The sequence below is a fragment of the Pelophylax lessonae genome (genome assembly GCF_965119305.1).
Source record: "Pelophylax lessonae genome assembly, chromosome: 3".
In the NCBI taxonomy this organism is placed as follows: domain Eukaryota; kingdom Metazoa; phylum Chordata; class Amphibia; order Anura; family Ranidae; genus Pelophylax; species Pelophylax lessonae.
The window spans coordinates 654,914,347-654,937,096 of NC_138770.1; the positions used below are offsets into that span (position 1 = coordinate 654,914,347).

General features: G+C 43.8%; 1 protein-coding gene across 1 annotated transcript in view; it reads left to right on the forward strand.

The window, feature by feature from the left end:
• ACYP2 (acylphosphatase 2) overlaps positions 1–22,750 on the forward strand; it is a 249,968-nt gene that overhangs the window by 22,610 nt on the left and 204,608 nt on the right. Inside the window, exons 2-3 of the mRNA XM_082249289.1 lie at positions 7,643–7,659; positions 13,940–14,049. Of these exons, the coding sequence (XP_082105415.1) occupies positions 7,643–7,659; positions 13,940–14,049 (127 nt within the window). The remainder of the gene's footprint in view (positions 1–7,642; positions 7,660–13,939; positions 14,050–22,750) is intronic.

Genomic DNA, 22,750 nt, shown 5'->3' on the forward strand with positions numbered 1-22,750 from the left:
GTGGCTCGTTATCGTCCAGCGACGTAGACCTACGTCGCTGGACTCCGCCCCTTGTGGGCGGCGCTTGCTCTTCCCGGATCGTCGGGGAATCCAGTTTGGAGTTTGTGTAAACAGAGCGGCGGATCTCCTAAGTGACAGGCAGGGACAGATAGCAGTGTTCAGCATAGCTGAACATCCGATCCGTCCTTCTGTCACTCAGTCACCTTCCCCCCCCCCCCCACACGTCAGGCATACATTAACCCCTCCCTCTCCAATAAAATTAACCCCTTCCCTGCCAGTGTCATTTTTACAGTAACAGTGCATATTTTTAGCACTGATTACTGCAGTAATGTCACTGGTACCCCCAAAAGTGTAAAAAATGTCAGTCAAGGGTCCGATCTGTCCGCCGCAATGTCGCAGTCCCGCAAAAAAAATCGCAGATCGCCGCCATTAAGCATTAAAAAAAAAACACCAAAAATGACAGAAATCTTTCCCTTAGTTAGTAAACGCAATAACTTTTGCGCAAACCAATCAAAATACGCTTATTGTGATTTTTTTTACCAAACATATGTAGCAGAAAACAAATTGGCCAAAAATTAAAAAATATTTTGATTTTTACATTTTTTTGGGGGGGAATTTCATATAAAAAAATGTGAAAAATATTGTTATTTTTTCAAAATTGTCTCTATTTTTGTTTATAGCACAAAAAGTAAAAATCGCACAGGTGATCAAATACCACCAAAAGAAAGCTCTGTTTGAGGGAAAAAAAGGACGTAAATTTAGTTTGGGTACGGCGTTGCATGACCGCGCAATTGTCAGTTAAATTCGCACAGTGCCGAATCGCAAAAAGTGGCCTGGACGTAAGACAGCAAAATCCTCCGGTGGTAAAGTGGTTAAAGTGCAACTTTAGTCAAAAAATAAAGTCCTGCTAGAAGACTTCAGGCTGGCCCCTTTTGCAAATATAGATATGTACAACATTATAAAAAAGTGTCTATATTGTGTAAAACCCAGTAATACACTGTCTCACCCTGTTCTGCACATGCTCAGTTGTTCTCTATTTTAAGGCACTTACAAGTTTGTAGAGGCCGATTTGCTGACAGCCTTAAAGCAGAATTTAACTCTCCTATCCCTTACAGCCAAGGAAGGAAGCTGCTCCTGTTTGATCTGCAACTGCCATGGTGCTGCACATGTGATCAGTTATGATGGTTCAACAGTTCTTTTGAACACAAACAAATGTGGCAAGTTAGCAATCCTGGTAATCCAGGAATGTAAATGTTTTTAAAACCTTTAAATCAATGGGTTTAATGCCGCCTTATAATTTACTGCTGGTTAGAGGCTTTGGGCTTCAGCAAAATGGCAGCCTCTAGCATAATTATTATTGTGGAATGTATGTTCCTTGCTAAAGAACATTATTTTTTATCAAGTTGTTATGAGTAAAATTCCACTTTAAGGCCGTCAGCAGATCGACCTCTACAATCTTGGCAGGGCCTATAAACAGAGAGCAACTGAGCATGTGCAGAGCAGGGTGAGACAGTGTATTACTGGGTTTTACACAGTATAGACACTTATTTTAATGTTTTACATAGCTATACCTGCAAAATGGGCCAGCCTAAAGTCATCTAGCAGGACTTCATCTTCTGACTAAAGTTCCACTTTAACCACTTCCCGCCTGCCCGCCATCAAATGATTGCAGATCAGTGCAGCTCTCGTTCTGGGATGACGTCATATGATTGCGCCCAGTTTAGCCGCGATCGTGGGCGCACTGTGTTCCTGGGACACGGCGGGACCTCAATCTCTGCAAAGCGACTGCGGCTCTTTACCCATGCGATAGGCTGTGTCCAATCACAGCTGATCAACAACCAAGGAAGTGCCTTCTTTTCGCTTTTCCTTTCTCACACTGACAGAGTGTGAGGTGAGGAGAGCTGATAAGCGGAATCTCCTCACAGGGAATACATGTAAAGGTAAATTATGATCAGTGACCTGATTACAATGCAGCCCCAACAGTGCCCATCAGTAATGCCACTCTGTGCCCATCAGTGACACCAGTCTGTGCCCATTAGTGAGGCCAAATTGTGCAAATAATTTATGCCAATCAGTGCTACCTTTCAGTGCCTGCGCATCAGTGCCGACCATCAGTGCCACCCATAAGTACCACCCATCAGTGCCGCCCATCAGTTCCTATCAGTGCCGCCCATCAGTTTCCATCAGTGCATCCCATCAGTTCCTATCACTGCCACTCATCAGTTCCCATCAGTGCCACCTATCATTGCCCATAAGTGCCGCCTATCAGTGCCCATCAGTGCCAACTATCAGTGCCCATCAGTGCTACCCATCAGTGCCAACTATCAGTGCCCATCAGTGCTGCATATTAGTGTCTCCTCAACAGTACCACCCCATCAGTGCAGCATCATTAGTGCAGCATCAGTGAAGGAGAAAAATTACTTATTTAAAAATTTGCTGACAAAAACTGTTTGGTCTTTTTCGTTTTTTTTAAAACAAAAAAAAAAAGTGGTAATTTAATACCGCCAAAAGAAAGCTCTATTTGTGTGAAGAAAATTATAAAAAATTCATTTGGGTACAGTGTAGCATGACCATGCAATTGTCATTCGAAATGTGACAGTGCTGATAGCTAAAAAATGTCCTTGGCAGGAAGGGGGTAAAAGTGCCGGGTATTGAAGTAGTCAAAGCGGAGTTTCACCCAAAAGTCGAACGTCCGCTCATCTGCTTCCTCCACATTTTGGCACCTTTCAGGGGGCAGGGGGGAATGGGGGAACGGGTGCCCTTCCCCACTTCTGGGAGACAGCGCCATGGCGCCATCCCTCGGAAGTTCTGTCCCCTTTCTCCTTCCCCCACCGCCGCGCCCATGCGCAGTAGGGAACCAGCTGTAAAGCCGAAAGGCTTCATTGCCGGTGAATGGAGGTGGCAGCACTCGGCAGCCGATCCGAAAATCGGCAGGGTTGCTGACATCGTGGGCTCCCTGGACAGGTACTGTAAGTGTCTGTATATTAAAAGTCAGCAGCTACAGGATTTGTAGCTGCTGACTTTTTAATTTTTTTTTTCCACAGCTGGAACACCAACTTGGTGGTCTGGCCAACTTGATACCTTTGAGGCCCATGCTGGGAGATCTAAACAAGTCATATACTGAGTACTAAACTATAATATACTGAGATGTGTACTTTAAATAAACTGTACTAAAAAATAAAGAAAAAAACTCTAAAATGTTTGGTAATTGCTGACATTGCAAGTCATTGAGAGGAACTGGGAAAGACAAGAACAAAATAAATAATGCACCCATCCAACATAAACAAGGGAGCTTTGATACTTTATGATTCCTGTATTTAATTGAAAAGAATTTTGGTGGCCCAAAAGAAACTGCGCAAAATTGGTGATATTCGATAATAAATTAATCAATCAAATTGTCATAAATTAATTAAATATATATAAGAGGAATTGCTTCCATAGTGCAAGCTGCAATAAAAACGTATAAAACGCATAAATGTGAAAAGAGTGGAATAAATTGCGCTCAACACTTAACACAACCAAAGAGTGCTTGTGTGCATAAATATGTGAATAAATGGTTATAAATAAATAAATATATACAAAATCCTAAATGTGAAAAGGTCCTTGGTAAATAAATAACAACAGTCTTTAAAGTGCCCAGTGCAATACAGATCTCTCAGCAATGACTGAATATCACTCCAACTTCAAGTGAGGGACCTCCACCTTAAGAAACTTTTTCTCCACCCAGTGCTCGGGGTAAATACTTCTTACCAAAGCTGATGGACCCCTTAATTACAGGGGGTCTAAAACAGCGTAGATGGTCCACAAATGCCTCCAAGCTATCCTTCAGGTCCCTTGATATAAGACTCAGCTCGCATAAGGAACTCCAAGTATTTCAGGATATTTGTGGGGAGAAAGATAAGGAAACTCCGATAGTGTAGTATGTTCGTGTTCAGGGGGGTTTTGTTGGGCTCTTCCTCTACATCACTAGGATTATCTTCATCCACTTCACCTTCTTCAGTTAAAAAATAGGATAGTGAGTGAGAATTTGACAGGCTGTGTAGATTAAGGCCCCTTTCACACGTGTTCTTCAACTTGGAACTGCTCTTCCAAGCGCAGTTCCAAGTTGAAGAACACGTGTGAAAGGGGCCTTAATCTACACAGCCTGTCAAATTCTCACTCACTATCCTATTTTTTAACTGAAGAAGGTGAAGTGGATGAAGATAATCCTAGTGATGTAGAGGAAGAGCCCAACAAAACCCCCCTGAACACGAACATACTACACTATCGGAGTTTCCTTATCTTTCTCCCCACAAATATCCTGAAATACTTGGAGTTCCTTATGCGAGCTGAGTCTTATATCAAGGGACCTGAAGGATAGCTTGGAGGCATTTGTGGACCATCTACGCTGTTTTAGACCCCCTGTAATTAAGGGGTCCATCAGCTTTGGTAAGAAGTATTTACCCCGAGCACTGGGTGGAGAAAAAGTTTCTTAAGGTGGAGGTCCCTCACTTGAAGTTGGAGTGATATTCAGTCATTGCTGAGAGATCTGTATTGCACTGGGCACTTTAAAGACTGTTGTTATTTATTTACCAAGGACCTTTTCACATTTAGGATTTTGTATATATTTATTTATTTATAACCATTTATTCACATATTTATGCACACAAGCACTTTTTGGTTGTGTTAAGTGTTGAGCGCAATTTATTCCACTCCTGTATTTAATTGCCTCATTTACAACATTTTTGTGTACTTGTTCGTCAAATTTATCATAGCAGTTTCAAACAGGGGCATACAGTAAGTTGTAGATACAGTATATGATTTTCTTTGATGCAATATGGTTGTAAGATCCCAATGGCTCCAATGAAGGATAAAGGGTAACTCCACTTTCATGGAAAAAAAATAGCAAATAAAAAATAAAATAATATAGCGTATACAATTGTGACATAAATCTTATTGTAATTGAATGTTATTAAAAATGACCTTTCCTTTTCAATCTGCAGCTGTTGTAATTTTCTGTAAAATACAATACAATATGGCTACCTGGAGGTGTTCTGTACACAGAATGTATACTGACCACACCCCCAGAAACATAATTTCCTGCTTGTGTGTGTAGCACTGTCCCCATAGGGCTTGCTGTATGATGACTTGTTGGGCCTCCTCTGATTACCAGCACACAGTCACTTAGGGTACAGGTCACACACTCATCCTTACTCCCAATGGCTCCTTGCTCAATAAATAGTCCAGGGGTGTTGATTTTTAATATTTATTGTGGAACTTGGATGGGAGAAGGGAATAGTGGGATACTGCAACTAGAACTATATACATTGGATAAGGACAACTCTCACTTGGCCTCACCAGGTTGTTTGTGGAAGCAGCTGCACTGCTTGAACCATACTGCCACGTGTATGGAAAGGGTTAAGTTTCCTTGCTTTCTCTCTCTCCAGCAATAGACTTGATGAACTACATTATCTTCAGGATGCTCTCTAACATCCACTTTACTGACAACCATCCACTGACTCTTCTAGCTGCAGGGATGGCCCCCCTCAGGTCAGGCCCCTTGACACAGATCTGTACTGCAGAATCAGATCCTCCAGTGCCTCCCTTTCCAGTCAGCTTTACAGGACCTCCAGGTTCAGTTCCTCTCTAGCTCTTTAGGCCCTCTGGTCGACGAGCTGAGGCCGCATGGCAACTTCTACAGAGGAGGAGACAGCCACCCCCTCCCTCCGGGACTCCGTTAACCAGCCAAAAGCCCCCGAGCTCATGTGCTCCTGGCATTTATACAGTATCCCAGCATGCTCTGCCAATCACCAGAGTTGTATCAAACGCCTGTGCACTCATTTGTCAGGTTTCCTCCCACTGTCCAATATGCCTCCCTATTGGACCAGTGTAAAACACTCCACAGACAGAATGAGTTGCACCTGAGCACATTGAGCAGACCTCACTAGCAGATCCTGCTCTCTAGTAGAGAGAGAACAATGTAGATTTACCTGAAATCCCTCTGGTAAGCAGACAGGATTCAAAACTATATTCTCTCTAGCACTTACCTAGGAGGGTGCTACATGTGATTGGCTCACTGATTTTCCCAGAAGTCTGCTCTAAGATACAAGTCAGATTTTTGGCACCCCCTGCAACAAAAATGTCATTTTTGGTGCGATACTCCCAATAGGAAAAAAACATCTAATGGAGAGGCAGATCCTGCAACTTTCCTCATTAGAGCCCTGCAGCTGCTGCAGCTGGTTGACAATTATGAAACCACTCCCATTAGACGCATGCAGCACAGGGGCACAGAGGAACAAACAGAGATTTCTTCAGAATAACAAAAGTTAGGAATCTGCTATGAACCTGCCCACACTGCCATAAGTACCAATACCTGGTTTAATGATCATGGTATCACTTTGCTTGATTGGCCAGCAAACTCATCTGACCTAAATCCCATAGATAATCTGTGGAGTATTGTAAAGAGGAAGATGAGAGACACCAGACCCAACAATGTAGATGAGCTGAAGGCTGCTATCAAAGCAACTTGGGCTTCCATAACCCCTCAGCAGTGCCACAGGCTGATCGCCTCCATGCCACGCCGCATTGATGCAGTAATTCATGCAAAAGGAGCCCCGACCAAGTATTGAGTGCATTCTATACTGTACATGGACATACTTATCAGTAAGCCAACATTTCTGTTTTCAAAATCCCTTTATTGGATTTATGTAATATTCAAATTTTCTGAGATACTGAATTTCTGGTTGTCACTAGCTGTAAGTTCTTAACATCAAAATTAAAGGGTAACTCCACTTTTGTTGAGAAAAAAACATTCCCCTCTGGGTGATCTCTGTACATTTCAAGGATTTTATCAAACTTTTCTGCAGATTCCTAACTTTTGTTATTCTGAAGAAATCCTTGTTTGTGCCTCTGTGCTGAGTGGGTCTAATGGGAGTGGTTCCATAATTATCTATCAGCTGTGGCAGCTGCAGAGCTCTAAAGAGGAAAGTTGCTGGGTCTGCTTCCCTTTAGACATGTTCCTATTGGGAGTATCTCATCAAAAAATACATTTTTGTTGCAGGGGATGCCAGAAATCTGACTTGTATCTTAGTGCAGACTTCTGGGAAAATTGGTGAGCCAATCACACAAGCAGGAAATTGTTTCTGGGGGTGTGGTCAGTACACATTCTGTGTACAGAACAGCTCCAGGTGGCCATATTGCATTTTCAGAAAATTACAACAGCTGCAGATTGAAAAGGAAAGGTCATTTTTATTAACATTCAATTACAATATGATTTGTGTTGCAATTGTATACGCTATATTGTTTTTTCTTTATTTGCTGATTTTTTTCCCCCGCGAAAGAGGAGTTACCCTTTAAAAGAAACTTTAAAAGAAAGAAATGCTATAAATATATCACTCTGTGTGTAACGTATCTATATAAAATATATGAGTCTCGCTTTTTGAAATGAATTACTGAAATAAATTGACTTTTTGATGATATTCTAATTTTATGAGATGCACCTATATATGATATATATTTTTTTTATTTGTATTATTTTTTTCCCACGAAATTGGAGTTACCCTTTATATAATCCTTCCCCCCCAATATATATATATATTTCAGAACCAATAACGTCACATAAAATATCATTGACTAATGCCCGTTGTTTCTTCTTCTCTTACAGGTGTATGCTTCCGAATGGTAAGATTGCCTATGATTTGCAATATTATAATTACTGATAAATATATGGAGTGATTTTGCCAACAGCAATTAACCACTTTAGGACCGGAGGATTTTCCTGCTTAATAACCAGACCACTTTTTGCAACTTAGCACTGCGCGAATTTTAACTGACAATTGTGCGGTCATGCAACGCCGTACCCAAACTAAATTTACGTCCTTTTTTCCCACACACAGAGCTTTCTTTTGGTGGTATTTGATCACCTCTGCGCTTTTCATTTTTTGCGATATTAATAAAAAAAGAGTGAAAATTTTTGCGAAAAAATTGACATTTTCTACTTTGACAGTTAAAAAATATCCAATATATTCCATTTTTGTCATATATTTAGGCCAAAATGTATTTAGCTACATGTCTTTAACAAAAAATTCTCAATGAGCTTATTTTTAACCACTTTAAGACTGGAAGATTTTGCCCCATTCCTGACCAGGCTATATTTTGCGATTCGGCACTGCGTTACTTTAATGGACAATTGCGCGGTCGCGTGACGCTGTACCCAAATTCTTTTGGTGGTATTTGATCACCTGTGCGATTTTTAATTTTTAAAAAAAAGAGCGACAATTTTGACACTGCCAGACACTGGCTATTTATGGGCTAAAAAAAAAAAGCAGGTTTGGCTCATTATAATTTGTGAGCCAAACCACGAGGTGAGCGGCCAGCATTACCATTTATGCACCAAGGCACTTTTTAGTTATTCAAGCACCAGCACTTGGTCTTCTGGTACTAACACAGCTTAGAAGATATCGCCCATTTTTTATGGACTTCTGTACACCTATTTCTAATACACACTAGTGTAATGCACCTGGGACGTAAAAACCCAAGGGCAGAATATAGAATATTTGACACAGTCCTGACCTCAGTATCTGAGGAAAGGGATTTGGGAGTAATTATTTCAGAAGACTTAAAGGTGGGAAGACAATGTAATAGAGCAGCACGGAATGCCAGCAGAATGCTTGGATGTATAGGGAGAGGTATAAGCAGTAGAAAGAGAGAAGTGCTTATGCCGCTGTACAGAACACTGGTGAGACCTCACTTGGAGTATTGTGCGCAGTACTGGAGGCCATATCTCCAGAAGGATATAGATACTCTAGAGAGAGTTCAGAGAAGAGCTACTAAACTAGTACATGGATTGCAGGAAAAAACTTACCAGGAAAGGTTAAAGGACCTTAACATGTATAGCTTGGAAGAAAGAAGAGACAGAGGGGATATGATAGAAACTTTTAAATACATAAAGGGAATCAACTCGGTAAAGGAGGAGAGCATATTTAAAAGAAGAAAAACTACCACAAGAGGACACAGTTTTAAATTAGAGGGGCAAAGGTTTAAAAGTAATATGAGGAAGTATTACTTTACTGAGAGAGTAGTGGATGCATGGAATAACCTTCCTGCAGAAGTGGTAGCTGCAAATACAGTGAAGGAGTTTAAGCATGCATGGGATAGGCATAAGGCTATCCTTCATATAAGATAGGGCCAGGGACTATTCATAGGATTCAGATATATTGGGCAGACTAGATGGGCCAAATGGTTCTTATCTGCCGACACATTCTATGTTTCTATGTTTCTATGCTTATATGTGACTTTTATTTGCACGAGCACCTATGGTGACAACAGTCATTCATTATCACTATTGTTTTATCCACCGATATAGTTTTTATCACCTGAATATTTTTTATCACATTAATTAAGAGCACTTGTACTTTGATTGTGATACATTTTTATATGTATTTATTCATTTTGATAATTGACACATTTTGTGTATATTGAATTTATTTATAATTTATTTATCCGTTGGCGCTACATAATTTATATATTTTTGGATTCCTTTAAAGATCCGATGGATCGCAGAGTCGACACTGGTTTAAAGAGGATGTATGCCCTGGCGGGGGTGGCATGTAGACCAGCTATGGCTCTCACTACCATAGCGGCAGCCCTCAAAGTTTAGGTAGCGGAGTTAAAGGCTGAATTTTCGGAGGAAGTGGTTCAAGCTGGAAATTCTTCTCCCTTTCAATTGGTGAAAATGGCAGTGGAGTTTCTAGCCAAAGCGGCGGTGGATCAAGTCTGTATGACTTCAAGGTTTATGGCCCACTCTGTTACGGCCCGCAGGGCTTCATGGTTGGGGCATTGGGCAGCAGACAACACCTCCAAGCACAATCTTTGTTCAGTCCCCTTCAATGGGAAGCTTCTTTTTGGCAAAGCGTTAGAGGCAGCTATTTATCAAGTTTCTGGCAGAAAGAAATGTAATACCTCAAGAGAGGGGAAGACAGCGTCAGTCCTTTCGTTTTCCTAGGAAAAACAAGGAGGAGTTCAGGGAACCAAATGCTTATAGGCCGGGTAGACCATACTTCCGGCTGTGGAGAGGAGGTGGATCAGCCTTCCCAAAGGGACCCAAACCTAAGTCCAATCAGCCAGCAAAGGCTTTAGACAAGGCGTTCTGAAGGTTTCTCAGCCGAGACGCCTGGATTCTAAACATCGTTCAGAGTGGTTATCGTTTGGAGTTTGTGAAAAGACCCCCTTCTTTTTTTTTGGAAACCAGAATCCCAGCCTCTCCTGTCAGAACACAATGTTTGCTAACATACGTAAAAGACTTGCTATTGTCGAATGCCATTCTTCCAGTTTAATTCCCCTTTATTCCTGGTGGCGACGGCATTGGGGGGGGGGGGGGGGGGCTTTCAGGCCGGTCTTGAATCTAAAATTTTTAAATGATTTTTTGTAGGTACCACCTTTCAAGATGGAGTCGTTGCAGATTATAGTTTCCGTGGTGAGAAGAGGTGATTGGATGGCTTTCATCGATTTAGCAGAAGCCTACCTGCACGTTCCTATGGATCCGGCCCACCGTCGCTTTCTCAGGTTTGCCATAGAAGGTCTGCATTTCCAGTTTCAGTGTCTTAATTTCGGCCTCTGCACTGTTTCCAGAACATTTTGCTGTCAGTGCTTTAATTGCACTGTTGAGAATAGTAGGGGTGCAGATATTCCAGTAACTCGATGACATATTACTGCTTGGGCCCTCGAGAGGTCTCGTTCTAAATCACATAGCTCTGACCTGTGAGACACTAACTTGTTTTGGTTGGCTAATCAATCATCAGAAGAGTCAAATGTGCCCTACGCAGGTGTTGGAATATCTTGGATTACAGTTCAATACAATTCTGGGTCGAGTTTTTCTACCTCGCAGAAAGTTTCTGGAGATCCAGAAACAAACAAGGGCAGTGATGGCCTGGTCTATCCTGTCTTCGAGGGAGTGCATGCGGTATCTCGGTCTCCTATCCTCCACTATTCCGGTAGTTCCATGGGCCATGTGGCGAAGATGGAGGTTTCAGTGCAATTTCCTTCGCCAGTGGGATCGCCAGTCTTTAATTCAGAAAATTTGGATTCCGACTCCAATAGCTTGGTGCTCTGGTGGAAGGCCTCTCACAATCTATCGAAGGGTGTGTCTCTCGAGCTCCAAGACCCCCTGGTGGTGACGACAGATGCCAGTCTGATGGGTTGAGGAGCACACTGTTTGGGACGGCACGTTCAGGATCAATAGCAGTCGCTGCCTTCAAGAAGTTCGAACTACTACTTTTGGACAACAGGACCACAGTGGCCTATGTAACTCGGCAGGGGGGAACCCGGAGTCGTTCTCTTCTGCAGATGGCTTGCCAAATATTCCTGTGGGTGGAGAAGAATCTAGTCTCTCTTCTGGCCGCTTACCTTCCAGGGCCCAAGAATTCTCTGGCGGATTGTCTAAGTTGGAGGTTCATAGATCACGAGTGGGGCCTCAGTTCCAAATATTTAGCCAAGATCTTCAGCATATGGGGAACACTGCAGATAGATCTGATGGCCTGGGAGAAGAATTTCCAACTTCCTCGCTACTTTTCTTGAGTTTGGCACTCCAGGGCCGTGGGCCAGGATGCCCTTTCCAGCTGGCATCATCTGTGACATAAGGGGGCAGGGTCTCCTGATGATGTCACCAGGAGGCCACGCCCCCTAATGGCTATATCATAAGCTGCATACACCGGAGTCGGCATAATCACCTGAGACAGCGTAGGAGGAGGACCGGAGGAAGAAGAAGACCAAAAGAAGAAGAATAGTGGAGGGGAGAAGAGCAGAGAGCAAAAGAGCAGAAGAGCGGAGGGCAAAAGAGCAGAAGATCGGAGGGGAGAAGACAAGAGCGGAGGGGAGAAGACCAGAGCGTAGAAGACTGGATGAAGATTTTTTTAATAAAAACTTTTCAAAACGTCTCCTGTCATTATTTACATACACTGCCTTTTATGGGGTGAATGGGTAGGGGTACAATGTACCCCATACCTATTCACATAGGGAGGGGGTCTGGGATCTGGGGGGCCCCCTTGTTAAAGGGGGCTTCCAGATTCCGATAAGCCCCCTGTCCGCAAACCCCCACAACCACCGGCCAGGGTTGTCGGGAAGAGGCCCTTGTCCTTATCAACATGGGGGCAAGGTGCTTTGGGGTGGGGGGGTGCAATGCCCCCCTGCCCCAAAGCACCCAACCCCCCCATGTTGAGGGCGTGTGGCCTGGTATGGTCCTGGGGGGCGGGGCCGCTCACTCGTCCCCTCCCCTTTCCTGGCCTGCCGGGCTGCGTGCTCGGATAAGGGTCTGGTATGAACTTTGGGGGGACCACACACCGTTTTTTCGACGTGGGGCTCCCCTCAAAATCCATACCAGACTCGAAGGGCCTGGTTTGGAACCTGGGGGGGACCACCACGCCGTTTTTTTCCCATTTTGGCGTGGAGTTCCCCCTCAAGATTCTCAGATCCTGATACAACTTGTGATGCGACTTCCATTCAAATCAATGGGCTGAAAGCCGTATCAATGACAGCTCCTAGGCAACCATTGATTTTGAATGGAGGCAGAAAAAACGCTGCTAAAAGCTGACATGGCCAAATGTGCAATGACGCCAATGGAAAAAGCTACTAAAAGCAAGTTTTTACAGCTTGTTTTTCCTGGCGTTAGAAGAGGCTCTGCAGCTCGTTTTTTCTGACGCCCTGTGTGCATGGAGCCTAAGGGGGGAAAATCCTCCCGATCCATAAGTGGTTAAAGCTGCAGCCAAAATTTTTTAATAAAGCAATGAATGTATTCTTAATGCAGCTAATGTTAGTAGGTAAAAATGAGTTGGGATCACTCTCTTAAAATCTCCCGCAGCAGCACTCAGAATGGGAGGAGTAGTCAGGGCTGGACCAAAACATTGTGCTGCCTGGGTCCAAGAATGAAATGCTGCCCCCCCCCCAAAAAAAAAGTCACGCCCACCAAAAGGCCCTCCCACATCTGTTTTTTTATATCATGATAATTAAAATTAAACCTAAACTTATCAGGAAGTCAGATTTACATGAAACAGCACCGCCACTTCACATCAGGCGTCCACCCTTAACACCAGGAGCTCAATACTTGGCTTCAGGAGCCCCCTATCTAACATCAAGAGGCTCCTTTTACATCAGAAGTCCCCCCCCTTTACACTAGGGATCCCCCCTTTGTTAGTCCCTATCTACATCAGAAAGTCCCCCTTTAACATCAGAGTCCCTCTTTGCATCAATAGCCTCCTACTGAACATCAGCTGTCTCCCTTTATGTCAGAATCCCTGTTTACATCAGAAGTCTCCCCCTATACGCGTGCCTGTGTCCTCATCCTCCGTGCGAGTGCGCAGGTCCGGCCCAGGGAACATACACAGGCTGGTGAGGTTAACAAACATCCTGCTGGCCCCAACCTCCATCAGGAAGTGCTCCAAAACCTTGTTGGCTCTGTGCTAAGGGTGGTAGGCGAGCCGGCAGAGAGAAAAAGTCTGCGGCTTCGGCAGCAGCAGAGAAGTCTGAAGTTCCCTGAACCCTGAAGTTCCCAGCACACGCTCCCTCCCCCCCTCAACATTGTGCCTGTGCATTTCTTCTGCATGCTGCACACACTACCCTCTGGCCCAGTCTGCCAATGATTTGCCGCCCGTATCAGAGTGCTGCCTGGGTCCAATGGACCCACCAGGACCCATGGTAGTAGTGCAGGCAAATGTGCTGATGAGCAACATGCTCACAGGAGGAGAGCACAGATTGAGTAGAGAGATGACCTAATTAGTCTGTTGCTACTCTTTCACTGTGCAGTCAGCGGGGTGTGTGCTGTGTGAAGGGGCATAGTAGGAAAGACAGAAATACAAATCTTTTAGTAAGTAAAACAGCTCCATTTGATATATTCCATGTTTTTAGCTGTTTGCTTGGAATGCAGCTTTTTTTATGCATACTTACTATCATATATGTTTATATTGTGTAGTATACAGAAGATGAAGCTAAGAAGCTTGGAGTGGTTGGATGGGTGAAAAATACAAGGCAGGGAACCGTAGTGGGCCAGGTACAAGGTCCTGAAGACAGAATCAACTCCATGTAAGTGTCCAAAGATCTCAACATACCATACACTGAAATGCATTTTACAACTGAATTCAAAGGCCAGCTATCCAACACCACCCAGCAGGGCAGCCATCAGAAATTTTGGGGCCCCTTACACAGCTTTAGGCCTGGGCTCCTCCGGGCCTGACCACCAACATTCCGCAGGGCCCGCCCTCTGGCCGTCCCACCGAATCCACCCACTGGCCACCCCACAAGTCCTTCAGTGCACCTACTTATATTTTTTAACACTCTTACAACTTAATATATGAAAATGAATCCAATCCATCAAAGAGACATCCCCATATATTCAGCAAAGAGACATCCCAATCCAGGAAAGAGAGGGCCTCATATATTCAGCAAAGAGACATCCTAACCCAACAAAGAGACGGCTTCCTATATTTAGCAAAGACACATCCCAATCCAGTAAAGAGACACCCTCATATATTCAGCAAAGAGACATCCCAATCCAGTAAAGAGACGGCCTTATATATTCAGCAAAGAGACATCCCAATCCAGTAAAGAGACGGCCTCATATATTCAGCAAAGAGACATCTTAACCCAGCAAAGAGACGGCCTCATATATTCAGCAAAGTGACATCCCAATCCAGTAAAGAGACGGCCTCATATATTCAGCAAAGACATATCCCAATCCAGTAAAGAGACGGCCTCATATATTCAGCAAAGAGACATCCCAATCCAGCAGAGATACAGCCTCATATGTTCAGCAAAGGGACAGCGCAACCAGCAAAGAGACATCCCTTCGGCTGCATCGGCTTAATCTGAAGCTACCCTGCTTTAGCGCTTGCTAGTTACTACAGCAGCAACAACTCGGTCTCATTGGTTTTGGGCCTGGGCGGCCGGCCTCCTCGGAACGCACAGGCCCCCTACATGTGTTTGGGCTGTCCCCCCTGATGGCTGCCCTGCCACCCAGTCATCACACTATCTATCTTTTTATTGACTTTTGTCGTTCTAATAAAATATGAATACTAACCAGCTCAGTTTCTTCTTTCAGTATGAGCTTCTTCTTCTATATTTTACTGATTCTCAGAACAGAAGTCATAGGAGGACAAGGCGGATTAGGACATAGGAGAAGTACTGGCCCCAGGTGATATTACTGGGGCCAGTTATACAACACCATGATCATGCAAATTTGATTGAGTACTGCAGTATTAGTAACGATTAAGTGTTCTAGGACTGCACCAATACTGGAATCGGTGCTGATACCCAGTATTTTCAAGAGTATTTGTGAAAATGCTCCGATACACGAAACTGATACCTTTGAGGTATGATTTGAGCTCATACAGACCATTACTTTTTCTAGTCTACCTGCATTTTCATTATATATTCTGAACATTGAGCGGCTTTTTGGTGATGTTAGAGATCATAGTTGAAGCCCCCTATACCAGTACTAGGCATCGGTGAGTACCTGACCAAAAGTATCAGTACTTGTATTCGCCAGTAAAAAAAATGGCATCCCCATTCCTAGCTTGCCAGGCTCTTCCTACCATGAGACAAGATGGCAATTGACTCTTCCCCGTACCCTCTAGAAGTAAAGTGAAGCTGGCCACACATGGCTTCGTTCTTTTTTCCGCTTAGCCAGAAGGACACAAACTCTGCATCCAACATTGTTCCTCTAGTCTCCCTCTCTTTGAAAACCTAGACATTTTCTGGGAACCTGGAATTAAAACCATTAATGGTGGTGACATTTTATGTCCCTGGTGCCCTATGTACTTGTGTGGTCCCTGGACTACAGTAGTCTGTGGTTGCAGTGGGAGCATTGACTTGTGACATGGTATTAGCAGGATCTCTGATTGCCCCATCTTACATGTCTCCAGTCTCACTATCTTCTGCAGTATTTCTTCTGTCTCTAACCAAACACCTGTGGCATGTCCACAGTCTCGGATCATTACTGTCCGCATTCTCATTATATAAGAACACATGAACATTATGTGCCGCTTGTTGGTGATGTCAGGGGTCATAGTTGAGGCCCTCTATACTGTATCTATACCCTGTAAGTTGACATTTTTTGTTGTACGTGCTACCATAGTCATCACAAGCTATTTGTACCAACTGCACAGCTGCATAAAGGCCCTCTGGAACTTAAGGGTCCATTTAGTCCAGATGGACCTGTCATGTAGACATGGGTACTAATCACTTCTAGGGAAGATGAGAATTTGAAAAATTGGAAGTCATCAATTATGATGGTATAACTGCTCCTGGTTTGGTGTTAGCCAGTGAGAACTTTCTTTATTCCTTGCCTGACTGACACATTCTTCTCCATTTCCTCTCATCATCATCTGGGATGGAAGTGAAGTGATGTTTGCCATCTGATCCCTGTTGCATATTAAAAATCATAAGGGATTAAGTGTTTGTACTTGGGCAGTGAAAGAATTGAAGTCCCAAAAATGTTTTTTACACTGGGGCCCTTTGGTAACCTTGTCTATGACTGGTCAGCATAAGGTCTAGGACTATTCCTACTGGTTGTATCAATTTGATCTCTCTTTAAAACATTTGTACTGAAAACTATTTGCTGTTTTGACTGTAATTAGTCTTATTTGGACCTGCATGAAGTACTGTGATGTAATCCCTGATGGTAACACAAACTTGCACATGTAGCGCTACCCCCTAGAGCAGTGGTCCTCAACTCCGGTCCTCAGGGCCCAATAACAGGCCAGATTTTAAGTATTACCTTGGGGAGATGCAGACTAGAGTACTGCAATCACTGAGCAGCAAATTATATCACCTGGGATGTATTTCAGTTACCTTGCAAACCTGGCCTGTTAGTGGGCCCTGAGGACCAGGGTTGAGAACCACTGCCCCAGAGGGCCGCTGGATTTTGGGTCCCCCTATTCCTGCACAGCCAAGCAACATGCATTTTTTCAACTTCCACACTGAGTCAGTAACCAGTCCATGGGCTTGTTTTTGTTGTTTTATTGAGGGAAATTAATTTGGATAGGGATGAGGGATTATGGGCTGCACAACTTGAACTTGGTAGAACAATATGAGGACAAACTTCACTATGTACAAAAAAAAGAAATGCAGATCCTGGACCGTACTCCCTCTGGAATAATGTCAGTACCTTGATGGATCAGTGGCCAACTTCTTCTTTTCAGGAGCTCTATGTCCCCCTGATGAAACTCACAATGTCCCAACCCCAACTGGCTGCCTTAAGTATCCCAGAGCAAGAGATTAAGATTAGCTATGACATTTTTCCAATGAAAGCTTGCTACATATTGTATCTGCCAGCCTTCTCCCTTTTTGGCCCCCTTGGGTTGATAGGTAGAGATACTCACACTGTCCCTTAAACCCTGCTGCCTTGGTTAAGACTGCTGTTCAGGCCTCCTTCTGTACACGTCTTCCCATGCTAGACTCTTCAATATTTAAAGGCCTTCTCCACACCTTCTAGGCCGTCCTTGCCTAGGGATCCACAGAGCTCCTCTAAATATTCAGGCTCCCATTTCCATACCCTCTCCCACTAAGTTCCGGAACTTTTCAGAAGCTCCCAGAAGCCAGGGAGAGGTACTAGTAGCCCAGTCTGCAAAGCCTGCCTGCTAACCTAGATCTGAACCCACATCAATTGCCCAGACCCATCCACACTACTATGAGTCAGCTAATTTTTAACCTCCCAGGGCTCACAATCCTCAGCCTCAGCACTCCATCTTCCACCCAACAACATCCACCTGGCCAGGCTCTTCAATATTTAATGCCCATCTTCCAACCTTCCAGGCCCTTTTTGCCTAGGGATTGGCAGAGATCCCCTAAATGTTCAGGCTTTCATTTCCATACCCCATCCCACTAAGTTCTTGAACTTTCCAGAAGCTGCCAGAAGCAAGGGGGAGGAACTAGAAGCCCAGCCTGCAGAGCCTGCCCACTAACTTGAATCTGAACCCATGGCAATTACCCAGACTCATCCAAAATAATGTGAGTCAGCTAAATTTTCCTAACTTAAACTGTACACTCAAGGGTGCTACACACATGCAGTTAGATGTGGGAAAACTCCTTCCAACACAGCAATTCTTCTGTAAGTGGGCACCTGGAAGCAGCGGAAACTATAGAAATGCAGAAAGGTGTGCCAGATCTAAACAGCAAACACGTTTTGGAGGCAACACCACTCCCCCTTCATCAGGGCTACAAGAATAAACATAAACCATAGTCATAAGGATAAAACATTATATCTAAATATGCAATGAGTTCCTAAGAATGTAGAATTTGTGGTATGCATTCATACGCATGCATAATTAGACATGGTGTTACATTTTTATGATTATGTTGTATGTTTACTCTTGTATCCCTAGAGGTAGACCTTTATGAATAAACCCAATCATGGTGAAAGGCATCGGAGGGGCGTGGCTTAGGGCAGAACTTTGTCGGAAGCCAACTACATCGATTAAACTTCATGGTGTCAATTTTATGGAGAGCGGCTGTGGTTTTTTTTTTTGCTATCTATGCTGTGTGGGATGTTCTTTTTGGCACCCAGAGGGGTGGAGGACCTGAAGAGTGTATTTGGGACTTGGAGCAGTGCAGCCCTTTTCTGCTTCTTTACAGGTGTTTTTTTTAATATATTTTATATATAAGAATGTCATTGCTAATTAGAAATGCTGGGGCCTACAACAGCTGGTCAAACAAAGAACTACATTAAAAAGTCATCGGTAACACAAATATTATTTCAGTTATGTAATCCTGTCTTGCAATCATTTTTTAACCTAAACAGAAATGTAGTCTGGGAATACAATACTAAAACTGGTCCTTGTGTGCTGCTCATAGAAATAGAGAAAGGAGTGCCAGACCAAAAGTAGATGAAAAAGTCCATGATAAATTTAATTGTTGGTAAATCAGTCATATAACAAAAAGTAAACGCGTTTCGGGGGCCTTCATCAGGGCTACAAGAATAAACAAAAAATATAGTCATAATGATAAAATATTATATCAATGTATATGGATAGATATCAAACATTTTAGTTGGTCCAACCAGTCAGAATTATGCTTTCAAGGACATCCTACTTGCTGGCCATCATTCAACTAAGAAGTGGCCATGGACACGTGGAAGAGGAGGACACAAAGGACAACGCTGGAGCATGGAGGTGAAAGTAAAGCTATATATGGGTATATATTCACATTAGGGATCGACCGATTATCGGCAAATATATCGAGGGCCGATCTGCACTTTCCCCAATACATCGGAATCGGCCCCTGAGGTTACCGATATTGCCGATATTTTGGAAAAGTTCTGAACCGGAGTGATGCCTGCAGCTAGAGGCATCACCCCGGTACCAGCGTCCATAGCCAATGGTCGAGTGTCTTGTAATGACAACCGATGCGGCTGAAAAGCCGCTCGGCTGTCATTACAAGAAGCAGGAGGGGACGTCGCCCCCCCTCCCGCCGCCTTCCATGGCTCGCCCGGGTTTACTGTCCCACCAGGAGACCCAGGCATCCTACCTGCACGGCCGCTGAAGACCGGATCAAAGCCGCATTCGGCTCTGATCGGGTCTCCATGTAAAAACCCGGAAGTGATGTCATGACATCACTTCCGGGTACTCGGCGCCAAATTAGAAAAAATGAGAGCATTCAAAACAGCCAAACTTGGCATTGACCCCCAGATCCCTCCACAAGAGTACCTGTAAAAAAAAAAAATTAAATGTCCGAAAATCAGATATCGGCCGATACCGATATGCGATGACCAAAATATCGGTATCGGCAATAAAAAAACGATATCGGCCGATCACTAATTCACATGAATGCAAAGTTAGACATAATGTTTTATCATAATGCCTATGTTTTATTAGAATTCATGTAGTCCTGATGAAGAGGGAGAGGTGTTGCACCGAAACACGTTGGTTGTTTTTTTTTTAGGATTTATTTACCAACAATAAAAATGATCTTCGACTCTTTTAGTGGGTTTCAGTCTGACACTCCTTTCTATATTTTTTTGGGTAGCACATAAAGAACAGTTTCAGTATTGTATTCCTAGACTCGATTTCTGTTTGGGTTAAAAAATGATTGGAAGACGGGATTACATAACTGAAATGATATTAGTGTTACAGATGACTTTTTAATGTAGTTCGTTATTTGACCAGCTGTTGTACGCTCTAGCATTTCTAATTAGCACTGACATTCTTGATTAAGCATAAAGTATCAGCCTACATGTTTTATAAAAGACATGCCAGAACCGTAAAAACATTTCACGAAGCCGGTCAGCGTAACGTCAGATGTCATGAGAAGTATAAAAGATTAAAGTTAGCACTACAGTATTTGAAATACAAGAAAGCTTTGGAAGTATAACTCCAGCCCAATCCTTTTTATTCATTTTTAATAGAGTATGGAAGGGTTAGAATTTCAATGGTATGTTTGGACCCACTGGGGAGATTTCCCCTCACTTCCTGTCCCAGTGATATTCCAAATCTCCAATACAGCCAAATATAAAAAACAAAATAATTTTATGACCTGGAGTTACACTTTTGCATTTGTGAATTTTAATGTGCATGCCCATTAACCACTTGCCGACCGGCCGCCTCGTATAAACTGTGGCAAAGTGGCCTTATTGCGCGAAACAATGTACCTGTATCTCATTTTGTTCAATAGCCACCAGATGGCAATCGGCTAGCGGGGATGTCAATCAATGAGTCCGGCTAACCCAATGTCCCCCAGCCACCCGCATTTATCCCCGGAAAAGGCAGAACGGCAATCTGTAAACAAGGCAGATCATCGTTCTACAAGGGGACAAGATGGAGATCCTGTGTTCCTGCTAAGCATGAACCAGAATCTCTGTCTTTTCCCAATCAGTGCAACCCCCCCCCCCAGCTAGTAAGCATCTCTAGGGACACACTTAACGCCTTTATCACCCCTGATGTTAACTCCTTCCCTGCCAGTGTCATTAGTGCATTGACAGTGCATTTTTTTTTAGCACTGATGATCACTGTATTAGTGTCACTAGTCCCCAAAAAAGTGTCAAAAGTGTTAGTAAGATGTCTGATTTGTCCGCCGCTATGTCGCTGTTCCACTAAAAATCGCTGATCGCCGCCATTACTAGTAAAAAATAAATAAAAATTCCATAAAAATATTGCATCGTTTGTAGACGCTATAACTTTTGCGCAAATCAATAAATATACACTTATTGTGATACATGAACATATAACCCTGACATACATACAAGAAGGACATCCTACTGGGTGGCCATCGTTCAACCAGGAAGTGGGCATGGACAAGTGGAAGAGGAGGACACAGAGGGCAGGGCTGGAACATGGAGGGGGTAAGTAAAGCTACAATTGTTTTTTATAACAAGGAAGGAGAGTAGGGGGAGGAAAAAAAGAACAATGGAAATCTGGAGTTCTCCTTTAATGCAGACACTTAGAAGTACTGTATCTGCACATATATTATGTGATCTCCAGGTTCCTGGGATTCCCAAAATTAGAATGCAAGAAAGTTGGCCATTTGATCCAACTCCACCCTCCTGCTATGTCTCACTATTGGCTTATCTCTAAGCTCCCATTGGTGTGAAACAGGTGGACTTTCCTTGTAACAGACAATATTAATGTAGCACCCCTCTGACACCTCTGTAGCACTGCCCCCGTAAGGAATGCTGGATACCGACCTTGCGGGCTCCCCTGGTTACCAACACACGGTTATGGTTAAAGAGGTAGAATCCATGGGGGTACAGAAAAAAAAACCCCTGCAAGACAATGGCATAATGTTCTAGTATGCATCGCATACTAGCACATTATGAAATACTTACCTTAGAACGAAGCCCCCACACGGTCGCCCAGACACCGCTAAGGGATCTGTCATGTTCCCTCTGCGTCTATTCCGGGTTCGGCGGCTCCGGCGCTGTGAGTGGCCGGGGCCGCGATGACGTCACTCCTGCGCATGTGCCCGGGAGTTCACTTTCCGCCAAGGAGCTCTGAAGGTCCCGGACCTTCAGAGTGCATGCGCCGCTGGTGCCAGTGGCTGCATGCAGGGTGAATATCTCTTAAACCGTGCAGGTTTAGGAGATATTAATTTTACCTACAGGTAAGCCTTATTATAGGCCTTATTATCGGCTTACCTGTAGGTAAAAGTTAAAAAGCGGAGTATACTACCACTTTAAATAAAGCTCTTGAATCCCTCCTTGCTCCGGTTGGCTCTTGACAGAAATAAACAGTCTAGGGGTATTGGTTTTTTGTTGTTTATGGGTATTTGGGATAGGAGAAGGGAATAGTGGGATACTCCAATTGAACTATTCACAACATTTGAGGACTTTTATCTTCAAATCTCTGCTGATAGATATGCAACAGCCAGGCTGTTAGTTCACCCTCCCACAGGGATAAATGGGGTTCAGTCTCTTGTTTTCTTTACTCTCTCTAACAAGGAGATTTGATGCACAATCACCTATCTTCAGGACACTCTCCCTAGCATCCTCTTCCTGCTGACACCCGTCCACTGACTATCCTATGAGCAGGGGTGCCCCCCTCAGGTCAGGCGCCTTGACATGAGTTCCTGCACTCATGATACAGCAGAAACAGGATCTCCAGTGTCTCCCCTCTCAGTAAGCTTCCCTGGACCTCTAGGTTCAGCTCCTAATAACCACTCCTCCGGCCCCCAGAACGACCTCCTGAGACAGCATGGCACCTCTACAGAGGAGGAGGCAGTTGCTCCTCCCTCTGGGACTCCGCTCTCCAAGGACAGACCCCGAGCACATGTGCTCCTGGCTTTTATACAGGGTCCC